General features: G+C 38.5%; 1 protein-coding gene and 1 long non-coding RNA gene across 2 annotated transcripts in view; both read left to right on the top strand.

Moving 5' to 3' along the window:
• The window catches only part of LOC106958135 (protein FAM172A-like), a gene marked incomplete at its 5' end in the record, with an annotated part of 84,542 nt that overhangs the window by 8,605 nt on the left and 51,640 nt on the right, over nt 1–24,297 (top strand). Inside the window, one exon of the mRNA XM_015049897.1 lies at nt 20,082–20,198. Coding sequence (XP_014905383.1) covers nt 20,082–20,198 — 117 coding nt within the window. The remainder of the gene's footprint in view (nt 1–20,081; nt 20,199–24,297) is intronic.
• LOC106958138 (uncharacterized) lies at nt 5,243–7,161 on the top strand. Its single transcript, XR_001427092.1, has 2 exons — nt 5,243–5,368; nt 6,582–7,161. It is a non-coding gene; the product is annotated as an uncharacterized LOC106958138 (long non-coding RNA).

Genomic DNA, 24,297 nt, shown 5'->3' with positions numbered 1-24,297 from the left:
CTTCATAGCTGTTAGTGGTAGTTGTAGTCGTACTGGTATACCTATTTCACCTTTCACTTGGTTACTGTCTTTCTAACACATAGAGCCTCAGCTGTATTCCATTATATCTGTTTTGAACTATAAAGACTATCTTGAGAATTACTCCCTTTGTCTCACTGAGATTGCCTTTGTAAACAAATGTAAGATGAAAGAATAAATAATAAACTAATAATGTTTTTTATGTTTTCCAAATGCAACAGTGGCATTTAATGTTTTCCTAGTTATTGTACAATATTAAACAAATTTAACTGCCTACTGTTACTGCAGGATTTATGGCAGACCCTAGCCTAGTAAAAACCTGCCCCTTGAACTACACTTTGCTTCATACGGAAGGTCTGGGCTCTCGGCTTTGGAGAAACAATTGCTTCTTGGAGGCGTGGACTGTGTTGTGGTTTTAAATTTTACCCGCTCACTAGAGTTTGCTTGTGACGTATTTAATGCGCCAGTTTGAGAAGAAGCTTGCCGGAAATTGCCTGTGCTGTAAACAACCATCCTCCACTGCAAGGAGGGAGGTGCTGTTCTGAACAAGCCAGGTGTTGATGTTAAGTGAATATTTTGACCAACTGGAACTGAATGACTTTGTTCACTTCCTCTGCTGCCATTGCAGACTACAATTCTAAAACTGTGCAGAAAATCAGTGTTATCGTTCACTACTTCGCTTTCTGTTTGTTGATTGGCCCCTGTGGAAAATCGACTAGAGAGAATCCAAGTCCAGACTGCGGAGGAAGCAAGAACTTGTTTTGAGCGGAATTACACGGGAAGGCAATGCAAGCTAGGTGGACCAAGATCAGGATTGTTTCTATTGTACATTTTTTTACAAGTGACAGTTAACTTATTTCATCATTTATTAGTTGGTTTCAGGGTCAGTTTAGTTGAACTTATCCAGCATTTAGACCCTTTCGTTTTTTTTTATGAGACAAGGCATTCTAACCTTGTTTTTTTTTTTGTTGTTGTTGTTTTTTTAATTAGCTTTGGGATTTTAAAGTTCACTAAAAAAAATACTTCAGCATCTTTCTGGGAAAAATTTTCTAGGCAGTTATATTGATGCTTTTCATGAAATTGCTGCGTTTCTAACAGCTTCAAATCATCTTATTACTTTGCTGTTTGTGTTCCTGACCCTCGCCTACAGTACTTGTAGATTAAGAGATCTGACTGGCTGGTAACAAGATAAACAGACAAACCGCATCCTGCTAAAGGCTGCATACAAACTAGCTAGAAGGTAAATTATGCTGTATTTGCCATTAGGCAGCTAATGGGAGCAGAATGAAGAAAAATACCTGTGAAAAGTCCAGCTTAATTAGTCCAAAATGCAGGTACACTTATGCTCTTTGGTGAGTGAAATGTCTTCACTGATTGGATGAAGGATAAAAACATCTTTGGTTTTTAAAGAGTAGGATATATATATATATATATATATATATATATATATATATATATATATAATTGTCTTTTTAGCTTTATATCATGGTATGTTGTTCTCTCATCAAAATCATAGCTGGAGTGGTTTGATTCTTTCATTTGCTTGCTTTCTCTAAGCCCCGCCTTTTTCCACAAAGCTCTTTTTGGAGGTCCAGCCTCCAGCCGAGCTTCCACCTCACAAAGCACCGCTCTGCCTCGCCCAATCAGCCCCACCAGACTAGTGGCAGCAGCAATTGCCCAAATACCTGGTGAAACTATGAGTCTTCTGAGCTCATCATACGACATACTTCTCAGTCCAACACTCCTAAGAATGGTTGTAAATGGCACAATGGAAAGGCATTGTTGTCATGATGTGCTACTTCTGGTGAAGCCAGATTTTGATAGAAACTCAGTAGCGTTTCATGGGAAGGATTAACCCCTACCTTTGGTATCAGACTATTACTACTTTTGAAATATTAGTTTAGAATAATTTATCATGTTGACTTGTTTTTATCAAAGACCATTAAAGGTCTAAGCTCAAAAGATTCCAAACAGAAACGGGTTTCCCTGGCGATATCATTTGAAATTATTGCATATCCGACTATATTATTGTAATGACTATTTGAACGTCTTTTCTCACTTGTTTTTTTTTCCTCTCTCTCTCGCTATTGTTGTTTTTCTTCATCACAAGCGACAAGACAGTGCAAAATCCATCTGTCCTCAGTGCATCACTTTGCAAAGGCTGTCTAATCTCACTTGTCCCGCTCCACCCACCTTCCACCCCACCTCTTCACAACAAGGTCTCTTTCGCCTTTTTGTGATATAAGACAGCGAGCTGGATGAAGTTCATTTGAGTTCAGTTAAATCTTCAGGGATTCATCATTACATATTTACTGGCTGAGGCTGATCTTGCTGTAAGGTTCTACCCTCGTCCCATTGATCTAGTGCGCATGTTCACTCCTGAGGTTACAGGACGTGCTTCCATTTGCATAAGGCCCTGGGCAAGGTTCTTTCCACCATTGATTGGCCTGTCCGTGAGCGCCCCGTGCCTTCTCACATTGATCACTTTGTTTTTTTCCCGGAGACAGTGCTACTCAGAGTTCAGCTGCAGCTCTGGCATATCAGACCTGCCGGAGGAAGAGAGAGCGACTGACATGGAAAGGGAGGGAGAGGAAGAGGAAAAGAAACAGGGGCAACTAGGAGTCACAGCAGATAGATGAAAAACTTTAGAGCAAATCTTCCAGTAAAGTTTGAAAACAAAAACAAGCGAAACAATTCACACCTGCTGCCACTGCCTCATCTTTTCTTCAGTTTGCGCTTCCTTCCAAGCACTTCACTAAAATTAAATGTACATAAATGGAAATTTCTTTGAATTCTTGTCAAAATATATGAAATTAATCATTTTCATAATAGTTTATTAATTCAGTGGTGATTGTTTTACAGTCAGTTTATTTATAGAGGTGAGATATAATTTGAAAATGAAGCAGAATAGAAGAATACAACAGAAACAATTTTCTGTACAAAGTTTGAAGAAGTGCAAGTTCACTTTAAAATACGGCTCTCCAGTCGGATTGCGGTACAATAAATACAACTACCTATATGTTGTTTTAAGTTAGAATTACTGTACAGAAATTTTCAGTAGTGTTATATTTTTTTCTTATAAAACATATAACACTACAGTGTCTTATAAAAAACACTGATATAAAAGACACTGATAGCAACAGGTAGTTAGGATGTCAAATAAAGTTAACAATTAGGAACGTTATATTTCATTTGAATACCCAAAGGTTATGTTCTATACAGTATTATTTTTCTCATCTAAATCTCATATTTGAATATGAGAAAATGAGATTCAAATATTTTTTTTGAAAAATGAGATGAAAAAAACATTTGAATCTCATTTTTTAAACATGTATTTGACTAAAACATCAGGCCACCTCTACATGGCGTCACTGGTGGCGAAAGGCTCAGACTCCCATGATGCATCGCTTCTCTTTGTTCCTGCTTTGTAAAAGCAGCGTGCCGCTTTGTCTGGTTTTCCTCTTCCTCCCGTCTCGTTAGCTCAGTAGCAAGGTCTCGCTCTCCTCTCTCCATCCTACTGTTTTCTCGCTCTTTTATTCTCATTGAGCAAGATTGTCCAGGTCATTTCACTCTTCGTGTTCATTTCTTGTTTTCTGCCATGATCTCTAATGAACAAAATTTTCCACCAATTCCGTTCTTTGTCAGTCTTGCTGCCCTCTCTTTCTATCATTTACCTATTGATGAAGTGTACATCTCCTGTTGCTTCTTTGCTTTTTTGTTTTTCTTTCTTAATTAACTTCTCCTCCATCTATTTCTTCACCTAAGCTTTTTCTTCAGCATTGGTTATAAGATATATTAGTTGTAAACTTGACTTAATGATAGATGCTTTCTGACTCTGGAAAAAGTATCTATTGGCAAATTGTGGTATTTCAGCTTGGTGTAAGGCCCCTTTTTTCAGATAGTATGTATATTTAAAAAAAAAAAAACATGACAAACTATTGTTTTCTGCTGAAGTTCAAAGTTTAAAAAAAGCCTCAGCAGATTTCACTGTCTTTTTGCGCTCTCTCTTGCCTTCCCTTGTCTCACATTCTGCATTGCCGCTGTGGCATTTCAAAAACATTCACCTGCTGTGTCTGGATGTGCTATTTGGTTACGACCCAGGTCACCTTCAGCAGAGAGAGAATACAAGTGGTTGACATGAGGTTTGAATGTGGTGAAGATGACGTGTTGACAGCTCAAATTATTCACTTGTCACATGTCATTTCTCCCATCCCCCCCCTGGTTAATTTTGCCATTCGAAAGCAGAGAATGATAGGAGAGGAACTTTGGCTGCAGGGTTACAAATTGTCACACACGCATCTTACAAAATCAACCCTTTGAATCCAGCTTTTTTCTTTTCTTCTGCAGTAAAGTGTGTGAATGGTGTCATTCCATGGCAAATGTAAGAAAGAAAATAGTGTGCTACTGAAAGGAAGGAAAGTGGTGTTTCTGAAACCCGTGAGGCGCAGCTCGATCAGTCCTGGTGCAAATGTCAGTGAACTTATTGACTTCAGGGTTGAAGTTTGAGCCCTTTGTCCCTTTATGGCATTTCTTGTCTCCTTTTGTGACTTTTTCTTTCTTTTTTACTTTCAGATTCTGCATCTGCATCTAGCAGTCCTCATTCGGAACCTTTTTCTAAACCTTTAGAAAACAGAATTTTTCCTTATTTGTTTTGCCTTGCCCAAACCCTCAGTGGCAGGTTCACTAATATCTTGTTCATATTTTTATTTATGTTTTAAGATTCTTCTGTTGCAATGCCTTACCTGCAAATTGTGTGCTTTCTTCTCAGCTGGTGTGTTTGAACAGAACAAGCAGAGAGAAGTTCATGTTTTTTCTGCCCTTTAAGCTTGGTACCCACCATTCCACCTTTTGAGCTCACCCATTGCCACTTTATGTATAATTTCAGTAGCCTTGTTTGACTTAACGGCCATTTTGAGAGGCATGTTTTGGGAATGTACCTGCACTAAAACATTTAACTTTTAGGCAAGGAAGTTGACACTGGAAATAGATATGATGTGTTTTATGTGCCATTTTATATGCTGTAAAATGTGATGGGGTTATGAAATAAAGTTAGTCAAAAGTGGCAGAGAGACTGAGAGGCTGCATAGAGCCTCTTTGACGTGTCAGTCAGCTGAATATAGATCTCGTTGTGGGGAAGGCCTTGGTGACACACATGCACCAACCCATTGTTTTTAAATTGTTCTTTTTTGGAATGTTTTCCTTCATTTTAATGTCTGCCATCTTCAAAAGATTTGTTATGTTGTTTTCATTTGAAAAGTTCAGGGTGTCTTCACACTCGGAAGAGGTCATAAAATTATTTTATTTATTTATTTTTTCTTAAAATGTTGATGTAACCATCTTCCCAGACAACGTCTGAAATTACATTTAGTTAATCTCTATAGTCATCCATTTATTGTTGCTCCAATCTGTTTTTTTTTTCTTATGTTAAGCCAAGAGTTCTTAAGAAAGTCTGTGTTTGCCATGAAGGGATTTAAATCAGGAATTTCAGTATTAAGCCAAGTCAAGTTTATTTGTATAGCACATTTCAGCAACAAGGCAATTCAGAGTGATTTACATCATAAAAACACAAAAAATACAAAGTCATAAAACACACAGTCAAAAGATCAAAACATGCAGTAACACAATCTAAGTACGGAAAGCTCTGGATTTGTATGCAAGTCAAAAAAACATTGTTTTAAGTCAAGGAAGTTGGTTCTGAATTTATAACTATTAAATTAACTCACTGAAGGTATTTTTGTTATTCATGTGCATCTTAAATTTACAATATGATCATCTTAACACTTTCAAGCCTTGCACATGTGAAAATTCAAATAATGAGATTTCTACATTTCTAAACTACATATTCAAAGTTTACAATAGACAAAAGTATCAATCTTAAAAAAATAAATCTTGTAGTTTTTTGGGGGAGGTATAATCCTTTTGCCGTGGTTAATATATAACTGGCTAGATATTACTATTTTTTAAAAAGTGCTTTGTATGCTTTAGAGTTATAGCCTTAAAATATTGTTTAAACCATCTGTACTGTGCAGGTCTCACGTTGTGTGTCTGTGCTTTGCTCTCATATTTAGTCTGTCATCTGTTGTTGGCTCTCGTGGAGGGCCTGCCTCCCCCTTTTCGGGTTTGTTGCCCCCATAACCCTGAAAATTAAAAAGTGTCTTAAAGCTGTCAGACAGTTTTGACCCCCCGCCCCCCATCCGCCCTCCTCCAACCACTCAACTAAAGCCCACATATATTCCCTTCAGTCCCAGTTCTTGTGTCTCACAGAGTACAAGAACTGGGACTTGTCGCTGGACACACAGCCATCTCCACATTTAAATTCTTCCTTCAACTAGAAGCACCTTTAGCCTTTGCCTTCTTCCCCCTGTTTTATATTTGTTTTTGTGTCTAGCATGGATAAGTTGATTTGGTTGGAATTCTCTTTGATGAAAACACTAGGGGGCACTGCCTGTCCTTTGTTACCCCCCTCTTTCATTCAGGAGGCTTTTCGCTGTATCTTTTTGCAAGTATGTCTGTGTGTCTGTGCTTGCCTTCCTGTTTATGCTTGATTTTTTTCCTTCCTAAAGCAGGTCCCCTGTCTGTAAAGGGTGACATAGATCTGCCATCAGACAGACAGAGAGAAAGGCAAGCAGGCACCAGGGTCTCTTGTGGTTGCCACACAGGACTAGTCCAGAACCTCCTGTCCTCATCCCCCCACTGTCTTCGCTATCATCCTTTGTTTCTGTTTGGTGAACCCAAGGGTTCGGGTTAATGAAAAGGGCTTGGACAACCGAGTGGAGCGACAGTCATCTCCCAGTTAACTCGACTCACCTCCAGCCTTCAGAGACCTTTTCTCCGTGACAGCCTCCCCACCATGTCGGCCTCTGCACTCCAGGTTGCTCTGTGCTGCCTGTTGGCCGCCGTAGCTTTGGAAGAAGTGTCTGGAGTGTTGGAGCCTTTTTTTTTTTTGGATGATGAAAAGAATGCATGAAAGCTGGTTCTCCAAAAACCTCGCAACTTATGCAGAGGAGCTTGATTGCCTTCAGGTCGGGTCAAGGAGCAGGCAGACCGAAAATAAAGATCAGCTTCACACCCTGAAGTCTGAGACAATACAAAGAAGGTGTAGATCTTTGTTTCTGGGTCCACAGCTTCTCCAGTGGTACTCTACTTGTTTTTTTTTTTTCTTTGCATCCTTAACATACACTCAAACCATACCTTGCAATTAGTTTTAATGCGCTCCTTCTTCATGCATCCTTAAGTCTTTTTAATGAATGAGTGCATTTTCAAGAGAAACTTTGAATTATTGATTTGTTCTGTTTTCTCTCCTTAGGCAGACAGATGATAAAGGGGGTTTGATGGTGCTAATTGGCAGCTTCCGTCCATACAGTGTGATTGGTGGTGGGTTGGGGCTGGGCGAAGTGAAGCGCTGTTATTGTTTAGAGGTGTCAAACCCAACACAGAACAAAGAAGATGGGAGAAATGTGCTGCGCGCGCCTTTCATTGCTGTATGCAGCTAAAGCGCACACACACACACACACACACACACACACACACACACACACTCTTATAAATGTATATTAAAATTTACGTAAGTATGAACGCTCATTCCTGTCCATCTGCTCTCATACGCACACACACAGTAGACCGTTACCTGGCATCAAATAAGACAGAGTTCATCCTTACTGACATGCATACACCGCACAAACACACAAAACCTACACAGGCGCAGATACATGGTCTAGGGAAAGGGGGGAAAAAAAAGAAAAAGAAGAAAACTCAGTGTGAAAATGACAAGATAATAACCACATTCAAACTTACCTTCAGCTCAGTGCAAATGACACTCTATGTGAGATAAACTAATAAATAAATTTTCTTTTCAAATGCATCACACTGAAGGCCCCTAATTACCATACGCTGACAAAGACCTGACAGAGGTGCAGTAGTTAAAAGGTAATTTACCACAAGTAGGAGTTTGGATAGGGAGTAGGGTCAGTGAAATATCTCCCCTCACACACATACACACACACACATTGCCTCCATCTCTTTCTTTAAGGGTTTATTCATGCTTTTCAGGATTTCTCACGTGATTGACTGACAAGGTCTTTTTTTCGAAATAGCATCTTCAGTAATACGAAATAATTGACTCCCTAATCAAAAAAAAAGAGGTTCGTGGAATCCACAAACCCATCCGTAATCTTGGCTGGCATTTCCAGCAGAATTGACAGTTCTCATCGCTTCAGGCTCTATACCACTTTGATTTAATTGCTTTTTTTTTTTTTAATATGATTAATAATATGCTTTGTGCCGGGTTGGGTGTTTGTGCATGCGCTTAGTGTTCGTTTATTCTATCTCATCCTTCTCCCAGGTGTTGTTTTTAATCAACAGTTAAAAACTCACTTAAAAACAATTTCCGTTCTTTTTTATTTATTTTTTTTTCCATCACACAGCTATAAATTTTACTTTGAATTTTCTCAAAAAATCATTGATGCAAAATGTATATCAGCTTCAGATGAAAACAAAGACCTGACAGAGGTGCAGTAGTTTCAGGAAATTTTGAAAAATAATTTATCAAAGTAAATAATTAGAGATGCACCTGGCCAATACTGATTTTCAGTTTTCCTTGATATTTTCCCTGCTAGTTCCTGTTTTGACTAATTAGGATCTATATTGATCAAAAATGTTAAATGATAAGTGCAGTAGTTCTGAGTCCAATAGAGAAAAGGAATCACTAATGTCGTTGTTCCCAGTAATATTTCAAAGCTCATCTCTAACTTTTATTGGATTTTTGTTGAACTCAGACAGAACAATGTAATCAGCCACTGTTGATTGAGATTGAAATTATTGAGGTTTTTAGTTTTGATGAATTTCATAATTAGGGGGAGATTTCAGACATTTGGTTATGTGACCTGTCTATCACAAACAGATTTTTTTTAATTTGCCATACTGATTATTTTCTTCAATTTTCACAACAGATTTTTATGGGTTTTTTTAAAAAAAAAAAAAAAAAAAAGATTGTGTTAGGATTACACTTTTGTATTTAGTATATTTTACATTTAGGATATTTTTTCAATATAATTTTCACTAAGTTGGAATTTAAAGTGGGCTTTTCTGTTCCTTAATTGGTTAGTTGATTTACTGTTAATTGTGTTACTTTTTTAAGATATCAAAAGGATCTCCTGCAACATTTTTTAAATTGTATGCATTTAGGTATTTTTTTTAACATTAAGAACAGTTTTTATATCTTGAGATCTCCAAGTTTTTAATTAATTAGGCAACGCTTGTTGTGTACTCTTTCTCTTTTCTCTCTCTAGTTCTGACTCAACTTCACTCTAAAAAGTGTTTTTGCCATGAGCCATGATTTGAAAGATAATTTCAGTTTGTAATATACCTCAATTTACTTTAGTGTCTTTCTGTAGTTCTTATTCATCTACCACTTTCTTTGAGGTCAGGAGGTTCGTAGGGAACGTCTATTTATTTAATTCCTTCATTTCAGCCTTTATTTTTTCCGCGTCCCTCAGTAAAGCAGACAGGCAGACATTAAGGACTTGAGGAACACTGTTTATCATTTTCATCAACGCTGTCTTTTCTTTTAATTTTCTTAAAACTTATATTATTTGCACTGCTTTTAGTTGAGTTGTGTGAGTTTACATAAAACGTCTTGACTGAGTTTTCAAATCCTGTAGCTCACACACACACACGCACACGTACACGCACACACACACCTATTGGCCAGTAATGTCCTGGACAGCAGGCGCTTCCAAATTTGTTGTTTTCCTTCTCTTTCTCTTCACACATTCACACCTGAGGTGAAAAACCGTCCTCAGAGATTTTTGGTAGATTTTGCGATAAGCAGCCCATACCCTTTGAAAATGCATACAGAAGCTGGACGTTGTGTTAATATGGCACAGCATAAACAACTATTTCTATGGAACGTAAGTGTGAGTATTAAAAAAAACACATAATAACTAGGTCTTTGTTGATAACAAGAGGTAAAAAAAAGTGACACAATTGTTAAAATTTAGCTCCTCACAACATATTTAGAAGAATCGAGGGAGAGCTCCACATCAGTGTGTGGTGTAATATTTTTTTCGCTGTACCCCAGTTGAGAAACGTACACACGACTGCCAAATCTGAGCTCGGTTAGTACAAGGAATCAAGTGTTCATCGGCCCCCGAGGCTGCCTGCGTCTGTGCGTCTTAGAAATGGACAGCCGTACCCGATGGATATTTAACACATTAGCTCTGGCAGAGCTGAGAGTGGTGTGAAAACACACTGATTTCCTAAGTGGCAATCATATCAGCCTCGCCATCAGAGAGGCAGCAGAGAGCAAACATCTGTGTGTCTCACTGTGTGTGTGTGTGTGTGTGTGTGTGTGTTTGTGCCCTAGAACATGCATGTGAACTGTTTGTGTCCATCATTTAGATGCAGATTCCTCAGAAGTGGGCTTATTTTTTCTTAGTTCATCTATATATTTGGTTTAATTCTGTTGCTCACTCTTCATGTGCATGGCCGCATGCCTCCTTCCAAGCAAAGTTACCGAGAGCCCTTGTTTTTCCTAGATGACTGTATAACCCAGAGTTACCACACAGAAAGGTCTCAGCCTCCTCTAGCATCCCACCCTTGTTAGGACCCCTCGCTCACTCCCTCCCTTCATCAATCCCAGTCTCCCTTGGCCTATCCATCCTCATATCCAGCTGAGAATTGCCGAACCGAAACTATGTTAAAACAGGGTCAGCCCCTGGTGCACACTTAAAGGCTGTCCCCTTTAACCTGCTCTGAAATACTTACGGCTATTATTATAGCTTATAAATCATTAAGAAAGTTTAATTATACGAAAATTTCATGGTGGAAATATGCAAGCTGACACATGGGAAGGGGAATTTAATGGGCCAGCAAGTCCCAGCACCGTGAGGAAAAATATTGAGGTTAGGTTTCTATTTTACAGCATAGCCGGAGGGTTAGGAGACGATGAGAAAGACAAAAAGACGCACTTTCAGAAGAACGAAGAAAGGCCTGTTTAATATATAGCAACTCAAGTCTGTTAACTAAAGCTGCTAATTTAACTTAAAATTTTCAAAAGAATGAGTAAAATTTGGTTGGAAAATGTTGTACCAGTTTTCTTAATTATATTGGGTTTTAATTAATTTAAATTTTAATTAGTCTTTCTTTACGAACAGTGCCTAATTAGACCATATGATTCTGAGGATTTCTGGTATTACTAAAGCTAAAAGGCAGAACGTTGTTTGCCTTCTGACTGTTAACTTCTTTTCACAGTGAATTTCAAAGGAATATCGTTGGTATAATGAGGGCGAATGAATCGGTGACTGCCAACCCTTGTGGTGACAGTGTAAATTGATCAAACTGTTGTGAGCTCATATTAATAACACTTACTGCTGTGCAAATGTCAATGGCACGGTAATTAAATTCTGTTGTAGTTAACTATGATGCGCTGCCCTGTGTTTGAGTGGCCTCTTGGTTTATTAGGTCTGAAAGATATGAATGTAATGCCATTGTGACATAGAGATTTCAGTCATGTGGAAAACCCACTGGAATCTTACACATTTCCTGGTTGACATTTTAAACTTTTACTAGACGAATATCAGGTTATATGTGAAGAGGCCAGCTACCACTAGCAGCTTGCAATTTTAAAATATATTCTGAATACACGAGTCATTAAACCCTAATTAATTTTCAAATTTTGATTTGGAAAGCAAAACTCCGCTATGCGGCTTTATTACACACACATTTCCAAAAGAATCACTATTCTCAAACTGTTGTATGTTAATAGAAAGTCAAGTGGAAGGAAAAAGTCTCTCAGGACGGAGGTACGCATAAGAGTATTCTGTAGAAATATCCACTCAGGTGTATGAGAGACACTCATAAGGACATGTACTACAACTAAAGTGGGTGCTCCAAGAACCACCACACACAGATGTTTCCAGAACATTGGCTAGTACTTTCCCATTTCCTTTCTGTAAGGTAATCCTGAACCAGAGACCTGTTTTTTTTTTTTTTTATGTTTTCTTTTTGTTTTGTTTTTGTTTTTGTTTTTTTTTGCATGATGTGGTTTAATAACTGTTGTGTCACTTAGTGCTTGATTGGCATTAAAACTGGGATGACCTAAGCCCGGTGGAGAATCTGAGGAAAATGAGAGACGCAAGACCAAACAAGGCAGACAAGCTGAAAACCGCTAGGAAAGCAACATGAGCTTCTTTACTGCCTCAGCAGAACCACATGCTGATCGGATCCAGAATGCAGTAAAACAAGCAAGAGCAGCCTCAATCGAGTATTATGTGGATCCACTGTGCAGTATGAACATACTTGGATCAAGTTATGACTTACTGCCATCTATTTGTAATTTCCACTAAACAGTGCTTTGAGCTTAGAAAGTAACTCATCATTTTATCAGTCTGTACTCTGCATGCTGGTCTCCAATTCTTCCTTAACAGATTTTTTTTTTTTTTTTTTAATTAAAGGAACATCTTTCTTCGGGGGTGTATTACATATAAACTATGTGGATTTTTCCCTTAAAACTCTCTCCCTTCCTTACTTCCTTTCTCCGTCCATCCCTCCTTCCTGTTTCGTCTTCCCGTCTGCCTCTTGTTTTTCCACGCGGGCACAGGCAGGGCAGAGCGCCCATAGCCGGCAGGCTTCCTGGCATGCCGCTCCTCATCCTCTGCCTTTTGTTTCCACCAGTGGACAACCATTCTCCACCTCTGCTGTGTCAGTAAATATTTATTGGCCTTCCTTTTCCTCACTGCCCCCACTGATTTTTTTAGTGTGTCTTACTCTTATTTGTACGAAAATGTGTGCTTTGCGTATGTGTGTGCGCAGAAATCGCTTTAACACATGTGAATTCGCTTACCACCTCCTGTTACCAAGTGTCCAGTGCCGTTGCTCACACAATTTAGTTATTTGCCCCCCCTCTCCTCTCATCTTCTCTGCATCATGCATTTGGCAGCCATGAAAGGAAAGAGGAAAAAAGAAAGGGAAGTTATCGCAGTTTTCTCTTGCTCTCTCCTGCCGTCCCCACTCCTTCGCCACAACCAAAGTTCATGCACCGGAGAGTCAGAGAGGAAAAAAATCTGCGAGTAAATGCACATGACCTCAGTGAGCAAAAACCCCTACACACTCCCACAACACTACATGCACGTTCACAAACACGCTGCCCGTCGCTCCCTGGAGGCCCGTGGCCTCGTGCTGGAGAGGGCTTCCTTCCTGTGGTTAAGACAAAGGAAGCCAGGGACCAACAGGAGACCTGGGGCCGCTGCTTCAAAGCCACAGGAAGCGCTGGTGTTGTCTCTTCCTGTGGAGGGTGTTGGAGCGTGGGGGGCCAGCTGCCTGTGTTTTCACAGCCAGGGATGTCCTGATTGTAGTTTGCTTGCGCGTGTGTGTGTGTGTGTGTGTGTGTGTGTGTGTGTGTGTCACAGACAGGTTAGTTAAAGTAGCAGAGTATATTGCACTGTAACTCTGACCTTATATCAGTCACTGGCAGCAGATTGACAAGACTAAGAGGGATGACTCGTAAACCTTGTTCCTGTAAAAATCCCATCAAAATTTTTCTAAGACAGAAAAAATTAGCTCAATTAAAAAAAATAATAATAAAAAATGATTATTTTTCACATTAATTTAGAAAAATAATATATTATGTAAACCAAAGCCTGCTAGAGTTTCAGATGGCTTTCATATTTTTTTTTCTTGCTTCTTAGCCTTCGCCACAGTCTCTGCAGAGCCCACACATGCTTTCAGTGAGCACAAGTCTGTGTTTGTGCCCCTTTCCCCTGTTCTTGTGTTGAGATTTCGGGGGGTGTACATGTTGGTGTGCCATGTGTTTTCAAACCTTCCGGTGTGCACCCACATCCATGTTTGTTTGTTTTCTTCTGTACTCGCCTTGGCGTCTCAGACGTGCTCCTCTTACTCTCTGGCAGCAACAGGACAGTTAATCAATCAAATATTTAAGCAGCGCTTCAGTGCTCAGTGGGTAGTCCTAGATTATCTGTGGCTGTTGGCAGTGTGTGGCGCAGCCACATTATAAGCCTTGTCCCTGACTGCCATCATCATGGGGTGCTTCTTGCACACACTCTCTCCTCCTTCTCATTGGCTTCTGCTCAGTCTTCACTCTTTCTCACTAAGAATATTTTTTACTCATTTTTTTCTGTCTTTCCCTCGTTTTCTTGTGGAGGTTTTTTTTTTTCCTCGTTTTTGCACCTCTCTATTTGCACTTGTTCTGTGTATAATTATGGCTTTTCACAGTGACTATTTGACAGTAAGCAAGGCCCCTTAAAGAGCTCTCATCTTCCTGTCTTTGTCTGTATTTCTCTTTTCTCTCGCACAGCATTCTTTCCAGGGATGAGTGTGCCTGTCTCCCTGCAGGGAACTCCATTGTGGGTTGCTATTCATTTTTTTGTCCAATTATCTAGTGGCTTTTGGTGCCTTTGACATGTAATTATCAAAGGCCTAAATAATTGTCTTTATGTTTTTTTTTACCGGTGTTTAGATGTAGCTTCACTGGAGCAGTCATGAGCAAGGGAGTATCACAGTGAGAGGGAAGAAATTAAGTATTTATCTCAACCAGGGATTAGTTTAGCATGCTGTTAAATGATGTCTTGTTGCTTATTTCAACTACTTTCCTTCATAAATAAACATTGTTCATACAATGACTTGCAAAAAGAGTAATGCTCCCTAATTTTTATTTTTTTGTACCATTTTTTAAAGTTACAACCACAAACTTCAAATTTTAGACTGCGCATAACTTGTAGCAGCATCATGCTGTGGAGATGTTTTTCTGCAGGAGAAAAAGGAAAACTGCTCGTAATGTGACATTGTTTGTAAATTTCTTTGCAAATAAAAATTTAAAAAGTGTGGCATACGCTTTTATTCAGCCCAGCCAACACCAGATTATCCAGCCCTGTGTTTAGCGCCATCCATCATTCCTCCAACTCTGTCTCAACTTTTCCTTTTTTCTGTTCCAGAAAAATATTGCCATACTATATGCTGCCACCACCTTTTGGTGGGGATGGTATGTGTAACATTAAGTGCAGTGTATCGGTGTTATCATTGACCTCTTTACTGTTTTTCTGATTAATGCTCACCTTTACAGTTTAGGTGCACAGCTGTGTCTTGGTAGATTTGCAGTTGTGCTCACTCCATTTTGGAGGTGCTCCATGTGATGCTCAGAATAAACCTCCCCAAATTCGTATATGTTATTCGTCTGTGGCGTTTCTTGGTTTTCATTAATGTTCTCTGTTGCAAATCTCTGAGGCCTTCATGGAGAGCTATCACTATAAGTGTGTGCTGGACTTTATAGAAGTTGCTTAATATTTTGGAGACCATGCTTTATCTTCCTTGCACTTTTCAAGTATATGCTCCTTTATGTTGTTCTAGTAAATAAAAAATATATAAAAATATTTAACTTTGAGGGAAGACATGTGGCAAAGATCAACAGGCTGGGACTCAAACATGTGTGTGGGTCACCTGTTTTGCCCCTGCACCACTGCCACAGCCAAAAAAACCTTTTATGAGTATATAGTTTGTCTAAGTTCCCAAATGTTCCCTTTTTTTTCCCCTTTAGACACAATCAATTGCATGTCATTCTCTAGATTTAGGCTTTATTGGAAGAAGACACTTTGTAAATTAAAGTGTACTTCTATGTAGGACTTGCGAGAAGTCAGGTTTAAGGTAAGGCTTCTAGGTAAAGTTTACTTCTAAATGTGTCTGTTTTGCTTAACGTGTGGCCTCTGATGTTTTCACAGAACTTGGGGAAAACAAAAAAAAAACTGGATTTAGCCTTTTGTATCACAGGGGTCAGAATCTGTCATGTGGGTGGGTGTTTTTGGCAACCAGTTCTTCTGCTGAGTAATCACAGAAAGAGTTTATTAGCAGGGTCAAGGATTTCATAGTTCATGTAGAGTTTAAATTTATTTGAGGTTTGGGTGAATTCAACTCTGCCTTATTATTTTTGAGTTTGCCATCATGCTGCATTGAAATATAAAATTGAAAGAAATCCAGTTCATTATTAGAGAGTTTGTTTAAAATAGCATGGTTAAAAATGTAGTTTAATCCCGTTTATCTTTTTTCTGAGCACAAAAGCTGACTAAAAGATGGGTTTTAACCCTTTTTAAGTTTGATTTTAAAATGAGCTAAAACTGAAAAATAACATTTCTGATGGACATTAATAAAAGTATGTGTCTGTTGCCCAGTCTTGTTTCTGTTCTCCTATCTTGCTGTTTCCTTTTGTTCTGCTGTGCATATCACTTTAAACCATTTATTAGCGTCTGCCCAACACCCACCTGAGTTTTACTCAGTATATCAAGCTGATGTAGCATAAAAGGAACTGCCAAATGTTTCAACATCTGTGTGTTGGTTTTAGGTTCAACAAGTATTTCCACATGTTTCTCCTCCCTTTTCCCTGCCCGTTCGAGCACTGGTCACAACAGCTGGCTCCTTCTCTTGTTAAAGCTGCTGTCTACAGTTACATAAGGAATTAGCAGATTTAACCTTCTGAATAACGGTACATGTCTAACTCCAACATTACAGGATAACTGAAGGAGTCATGGGATAGGACAGATAAGAGTCACATCCACATGGAAGCATGTGGCTTCATGGTTCTAAATATTTACAAGTTATGGTACAAGTTGGATTATACGTTCACCATACAGCTAACCACAGTTGTCGTTCAGGCTTGTAAAACATGGGACCCAGTGGGTGTCCAGATTACAGTAGTTCAGGGCCACGCAGCTGACAGCATTCTTGAACCTGTTACTCCTCAGCTGTTATTACAGCCAACTGTGTTTTAATGTAGGTTTTGTACCAAACTGTTTCATTACATTTCTTGTAACATTTACTTAAAGAAACGCTTACTGAGACTAAAACTCTCCAAGGGTTTTGGCAAAGTATGCACTGCAAATCACTGTAAAAACAATTTTAAACATAAAAGCACAGAATAACGAGACGTACAAGTTTTAAATGCATCAACAGCAAGATTTAATTCCAATCTCTTTAGAGATTCCTTCAAAAGTGGCAATAGATATCAGGTCCTGGATACTTATGACATTCAGCAACTGATTTTAGGCAAATGAAGCTATCCTGGTTTTCCTTGTCTTTGACTTTGGTACTGATCAGACATTTGTGGCCAAATTTCAACCTACAGATTTTGTCACTTGGGGAGTCGAAAAAAAAAAAGATCCAAAGAATTCAAGGACAGAATGGAAACGAGACCACTGGCCTCAATCAGTCTGGAAAGAGTTACAAAGCCCTTTTTAAGTTTTTAGGACTCCAGCTAAGCACATGGAACCCATCATTCACAAATGGAGAAAACAGCAAACAGCAGAAAAAGACTGGATTAATGGGTATCCTACCAGCCAGTCATTGTTCATACATTCTTTACTTTAGAAGTGTAAGTTTCTGCAAACCTCCTGATTCCATCTGATTGTGGTTCACTTGTAGGCCCTCAAAGGGTAAGTGTTGTTTTTAGCAAAGGTTTCACAAATCAAATCAGTTTTTTTTATGTTATTTGTCATTTCTCTCATGTAAAGAAGAAGGTTTCAGTACCCATAAATACACCAGTAGTAGTGTTATGTAAATCATGCATTATATAAAAAAAAAAAAAAAATGGACTAACTATTGCCCGTAACGGCTGCATTGCTACCATTGCCTAACAAGTTCTCAATGTTGGAATCTAGTCAGAGATAGATATATTATATATATATATAGATAGATAGATGTCTTTCAAGGCTGGCTGGCTTTGTTAAATACATGACACAAGTTTACTTTAGTTTACTTTGTGCTTCCAACCACAGGAAGTCTAATAAAACATTCACTTCAATTTATTTGTATAGCACCAATTGACAAATGTCATCTCAAGGCACTTTGCAAAAAATAATTTCCATTCAGTCATGCATATATTTGAATTGACCCTACTTAATAAACAGTACAGTATCCTCAATTATGCAAAGTAAACCCATTCTCTTTCAGTATACATCCGAAGTATGCTGAAAATTCTTACGTTAATAGTTTGAACTAGCCATTTTGAGACGAGAGAAAATTGTGAATGTGTTTTTAACTTGCAACAACTTCACTTTCTCCTGCTTTCTGACCTCAGTTATGTAGATGTTCAGTCAACAGTGAGCCATCATGAAGCAAAACCTTGGCTGACACAAGGTTTTGAGAGGAGCTTTTAAATGACTCCACTCATAGGACAAGTCTTGACAGAGAAAATGCTTACAACCACACATTGGTCGGGAGAATAAGATTTAAGCTCTTTGTGTTACCAGGTACATGTTTCTGGCAAGGTTTTCATTTTGATTACAGCTATTCATTGTCATATTCATCCTTTTTTGCACCTACCTGCTGACCTTGCTAGGTTCTTTTCAATGAAATTTACTGATTCAAGGCTCGTCAGTCGGATGATCTGCATTGATGAGTTAAAATTATGTCTGTACACTCCTGTTTTAATTTGTTGAGGCATTTAAAATAGTTACAGTAAAACTTGTGCAATTCAGACATTTAACAGCAGTGGGTCAACTGCATCTTGCACTTGATTTCACAATATTAAATTGTGACTATATATCTCACGTTAAAGTCTAACCTGTCAGTTGCTATCCAGTTGATGCAAGAATGCGACTTTGTCTGGCAAGTAATGCCTCGCTTATTATTTTGAGACCCAGATGTGAAAGATAATTATTTAACCTTAGCACACTTTTTGAAACCATTGGTTTACAATATATAATTAACATAATCTTTAGTTTTGTAGAGTTGGTGCCTGATCTGCTGCCAGAATTGAAAGGGCTTTTTGGCATTAGAACCAGCATAAATGCCACAATATGTGAACATAGACTGGAAGAACTTAGTTATATCCCTAATTACTTTTTATAGAATAACATCAAAACTCATAGCTTTACAAAAAAAGAAAGCAAAAAACGGCAAAGGAATACAACAGAGTTACGTCAGGTACTCCAAATACTTGTTCAGTCTTAATCTTAAGGGCAAAACATACTGACAAAAATGTGACTTGCACGAAATAACTTTATTTTGGGCAGGGTCCTATTTTGAAATATTTCAGCTTTCTAAAAATAAACCACCGAAGTCCAGTGATCTCTGTGCTCTTTGTGGCTTACAAGTGTTAATGGTAAGCAATAAATGTTTGTCTAATGACGCACCGCGCTGTCAAAATCTTGACGAGTGGTTGCCATCTGGTTCTCGGTGGCCTCTCCTACCCATTTATCCAAGCAGTGAATGCCAACATAAGTCCATTTGACATTATTTTTCCCCCTTTTTTTAAAATGACATTAACAATAACCCTTTATTATGTTTGGTTGTTGACCAGTCTTTCTGTGGACTCTGATCCTATTCTCAAAGTGCAGTTTCAGTCTCGGTGTTTCTAAGAATATACAGTAAGTGATTGCTATCCTATTGTTGCAAATCATGTTCCCCTTTCTTACAATTTTATCTTAAAACCAGGTAAAGTGAAAAAGCTTGTTCCCTAGACCTGGCTGCAGTACTCCTTAGGGTCGGAGCAGTGGTGTGGGAAGACTATTGTAGTGTGGTAACAAGTCCTTTGTGTGACATTTTCCTTAGTGTTGACATTCAGAAGGGAATAGGAAGACGGGCTTGTGAACGGCACTTTCTTTTGTGACATCTGAAGGTAAAGGGTATTAAGACTGGGGACCAGGTTATTTAATGTGCACAGGGAAAGGACATTTGCACAGAACGTGCCAAGGACATGCTACAGTGGAGCTGTGTTCTTTCATATTTCCCTCTATAACATTATGCTATACACCAGGTTGAATCTGTATTCTCTGGCTTAAAAGCCATTGTGGTTTAAGAAGTGGGCTGACTGTGCATGGTCTACTGGGAGTCCACAGTGAAAAGGCGTATTCAGATATTTGTATTCATATCCTTATTTTTCTGAAGATTACTTTTTTGTAGCCTTTTCAGTTTCTATAGAGTATATTGTTTTTTTTTTTAAATAAAGTATAATCTGAGCTGTCTGTCGTTGATGTGTTAAACAGCAGTGTCCTGTATACCATTATGGGCGATGAGTAAGCTTAAATCCAGGCTAACAAGGTGAATTTACTTTTATTTTGCAGATGAATCAAAGGGAAATGCAGGTGAAGAACAGAGTGTGTGCTGTGGCTCTCACTGACTCTGCACATAACATTTGGCACCAGGAGACCTCCAAAGGGACACAGGACTGGATGCAGCAGGTAATACAAATAAATACATTCTCAGATATACAGCTACATGGAAAATCTAATGAGAAAATTAAGACTATGCAAAGTGCATGTGACAATTCATGACACCTTTTCCCTAACCTTTAAATGGCAAGCCACGTAAAACACTCCTTCACTAAAGTAAAACCTTTGAAGTCCTGGACAATTATTACTGGAGTGTTATCTCTTCCCCCTTTTTTTAAAAAATATAACCAGTTTCCACTTCCGCCTTAGGAGCATCTCAATGAATAACTGATAACATGTCTGTGTGTACAGCTTTACATGGATTTGTTTTAGATGTGGCCATGTGATAAGCGTACAGGATGGAATGCACGCGCATGCATGCATTTTTTTGTGGCTTCATATGAGAATTTGCCCTTTCTGGTGTGACCTCTGTGCCATATGCATCACCTGGGCTCACTCAATATGCACATACAGATGAGGAATAGCCAAGACCAAAGCTGCTGGAGATGCAAATGTCATGTGTTCTCTCTGTCACACACACACGTACACACACACACACTCTAACCCCATACCTGCTTTTGTATTACATTCTCTTTTTATATCCATGGCCTTTTGTTTCCACTATTTCATATCCAGCTTTGTCCACCTGTGTTTGACGGAGCTATGGTTGCTTGATTTTAGATCTTGATGGGATCCAAAACCTAACAGGATATATTATAAGCGAAGGAACATTTTTGTTAACATGGAGACCAAATTTTGTTCCTCTGGAGTCCAAAGATTTTTTAGGAGCTTGGGATTATCATCTTAGCGGTACTATCAGTTATTTTATTAAAAGGCCAATGATATATATTCAGGTATTTATAGTAGAAAGCAGATATTTCTGTATTCTATACAAAAATAAATATTTTTTTTCTTTCTGATATTAAATGAGTCTCAATGCTGAAATCCGATCTTTCTCGCCACTTTTTAAATATTCTAACGTTCTCCGTCAAATTATTTTTCAAGTAGAAGTTTCTTTACACCCAAGCTTTAAGTTCCTGGCTGACATCTTAAGAAGTTTCCTGAATATTCCCACATAATGTTCTTTCCTCATAATGCCATGTGTCAATTGCACCAAAACACTCCCACTACATGATGCTACCAGCCTTGTACTTCCTAGTGATCAGGCATGGCAGCTTACCCATTTTTCATAGAACTGTAACAATGGTCATTATGTATGTACAATCAATGAACATTCTCATGGTGTTAATGCTTGGATATAATTGTTTGAATAGTTGATAAAAAAAATTCAGGTATCTGGATAGTGGCTTTTTTTCCCCTTTTGTTTGTTATTAAATCATAACTCGGGTGAGTGAGGCCTTCAGTGCTTTTGATGTTGTTCTGGGTTTGTTTGTGAACTCCTGGATTAGTTGTTGTAGCTTACAGTCGGCCACATTTTATATGGTTTACCTCAGCTTTGCATTTTCTCATTTTGTGAATAATGTCTGTCTCTCTCTGTGGTTCGCTGGAGTCCTGAAACCTAAGAAATAGCACTACTTTTCAGACTGATAGAGGCCATATATTTGTTTTCTCTTCATTTCGGGCAATGATGTGTGGCTTTTTGAGATCTGTAAGCCTGCATGGGAGACTTTTTGATTCTACTGCAGTAATCAGGCCTGAGAACATAAAGTGAAACTGAAGCAAAAATTATTCATGACGCAGTTATTTAATAATTAAACATGGGACACATTAGGCATAATTTGAAAACCTATTTTTCAAATTATTTTTTACACAGGTAATTTTTCTTTAATATATCTATTTGATCTGAAACATTTAAGGGTGACCAAACAACAAAACTGAAAATACAAGTATGTGGGTCTAATACTTCTTCACTGCCCTGCAGGTGGCCTCAAGTTAGCTTTTGAAATTATTTGGTTCCTTTTTGTCTTATTTTTTTCTCTGTGTGTGTTTTCTTGTGACTGGATATAAAATTGAAATATAAATGACATTTCTACTTTAGAGGGCACAGTTTATGATGTAGGAATCCTCCTAGGTCTAATATGAGGCAGTGGTTGTATCAAAGGCTCCTTGGTCTTTGATCGTGGACTGATGGGTTCTTTGGATACTCTGAATGCTGATGTTTGTGATTATTTACCGTCACACTCTGTGGACTTCTTGTGCAAATCCTAGACAAATAAACCAAAAAGAACAGCGGTATCAGCAGCTTGTCCATAGCTGGATCCCACATATAAGCAGTACTTTGTAAGACACATGGACAGAATCACACACAGGGAGGATGGCTTTCATGCCACGACACATCCAAGAGAAGCATTAGCATTGAATCGGAGTGGCACTCTAGGTGGTGTATAGATATGGGTGCCCATATGAGTAGGTGGATGTGAGGTCGGGGCACACCAGCCAGGTTCTTCTCTGTTCTCGTCAGACAGAGATAATTCCCTCCCCTGGGGGTTCAAGAGGTCGTTGGATGGCGGGATGGAGCGATCAGAAGAGTAGAAGACAGAAGATGGGATTTAGAGATCAGTGCCTGCTGAGCCAGGTTACAAAGACCATATGGGTCAGACGAGGGGCACCTGACGTCACAGCAACGGCATAAAATACAGAGTGAAGCTGAAACAAAAGAAGAAATGGCAGCGAGAGAAACATTTCTCCATTGACTGACAGGAAAAGACAAAAAAAAAATAGTGAGAAGTGTTCAATTATTTAAATCCCATTGACTGCCACTGAGAAATTGTAGAGCTGTGGAAAAGGGAAAAACAAAAAGACAGGTACAATCTGAATGGAGTGAATACAGATGGAGGAGAGGGAATAAACTGATGTATGTGGAGATAGATGAATAGCGGAGAGAGAAGAATTGAGTGTGAGAGAGAAATCCGAATGATGGTGTACAGCTGGCAGCCTGTCACAGTCTCCAAGGTGTCTCCTGTCACTGTGCTGGCCTGCTGTCACACTCTAGTGGCCTGCCCAGAGCACACAGACATACACACAAATATATATATATATATATATATATATATATATATATATATATATATATATATGCACTTGCGCACAAACAAGAGAATAAAGCATCCTAATCCTAATCCACAGAGATTATATACCTTCTGGAGGAGATGGGAGAGAGAGAAAGTGACCAAGAACTTCTCCTGAGTAGTTGCTCGAAAACTGTCGTGTGCTGCAGTTTAGGAGACGTTTGGGCACTGAGCCACTGTTTTTCTTCCTGTTTGCTCTCAGAATGACAGCGTTAAAATGCCATTCTTGGAACTCAGTTGAATAGATTGTGTGTAATTGAAAAGAAATTAATGGGATTCAACAAACTGCATGTATGTGTCTGTTAGTGTTTGCGTTCATATGTTGGTTTTAAGAGATCATTATCGATAACATTTTATTTATTTTACCTGCTGTCGAGTGATTAGTTTGATCTTGAGCTTTTCATCGTGGCTATGTTCCAATGAGGAAAGGCTTTAAGTGAGAGATGTTTCTCAGATGATATAGGAAGTCACACCAACTTCAGTGGTTGGTGGCAACCCTGTTTGCATGTGTTTTTGTTGGTAATGTAAAAGAAACAGCATGCCTTGCAGTATAAAATGTATCCTGAAGCAGGAACTGGATCTCACACACAGATACAATCTGTGTGTAAACTTTTTGCCAGAACTCAAAGTTGTTCCTGTTCCTGTTAGTTGAACAGGAACGGATTTATCTCGATCTAAATGTTTAAGCCAAAATCTTGGTGTTACGAGACTTAAAATAGTCTGGAATAAGATGAAGTGCCATGCAGAGTTTGTTTTGTAAACGGATGCATGGTTAGTGGAGAAAATGGAGCCACTGCTTCCACATTTTGAAAAGGAGGGAAAGAAAAACTGTTTTTGCAAAAACAAAAAAAAAACAAAAAAAAAAAAGAGTTATCTAAGTTTTAGTCTTATTGTAGAACAAGTCACATTTAAAGTGGGAGCCAACCAATGAATGGACCAGAAACATTTTTGGTGCAAAATTAAACATACATTTTAGTAATATCATTGAAACAATAAAAAATGGTTAAGAAACAGAGTATTTTGATTGTCTCCTATTTATTTTGGAAGAAGATCTGGCTTGGAATGAGATTCTTTCACAATAATCAAATTGAGTTACACAG

This window comes from Poecilia latipinna, unplaced genomic scaffold (assembly GCF_001443285.1).
Source record: "Poecilia latipinna isolate Pla-1442-1.1 unplaced genomic scaffold, P_latipinna-1.0 Scaffold964, whole genome shotgun sequence".
NCBI lineage: Eukaryota > Metazoa > Chordata > Actinopteri > Cyprinodontiformes > Poeciliidae > Poecilia > Poecilia latipinna.
This window is presented reverse-complemented; position numbering and strand designations above follow the sequence as displayed.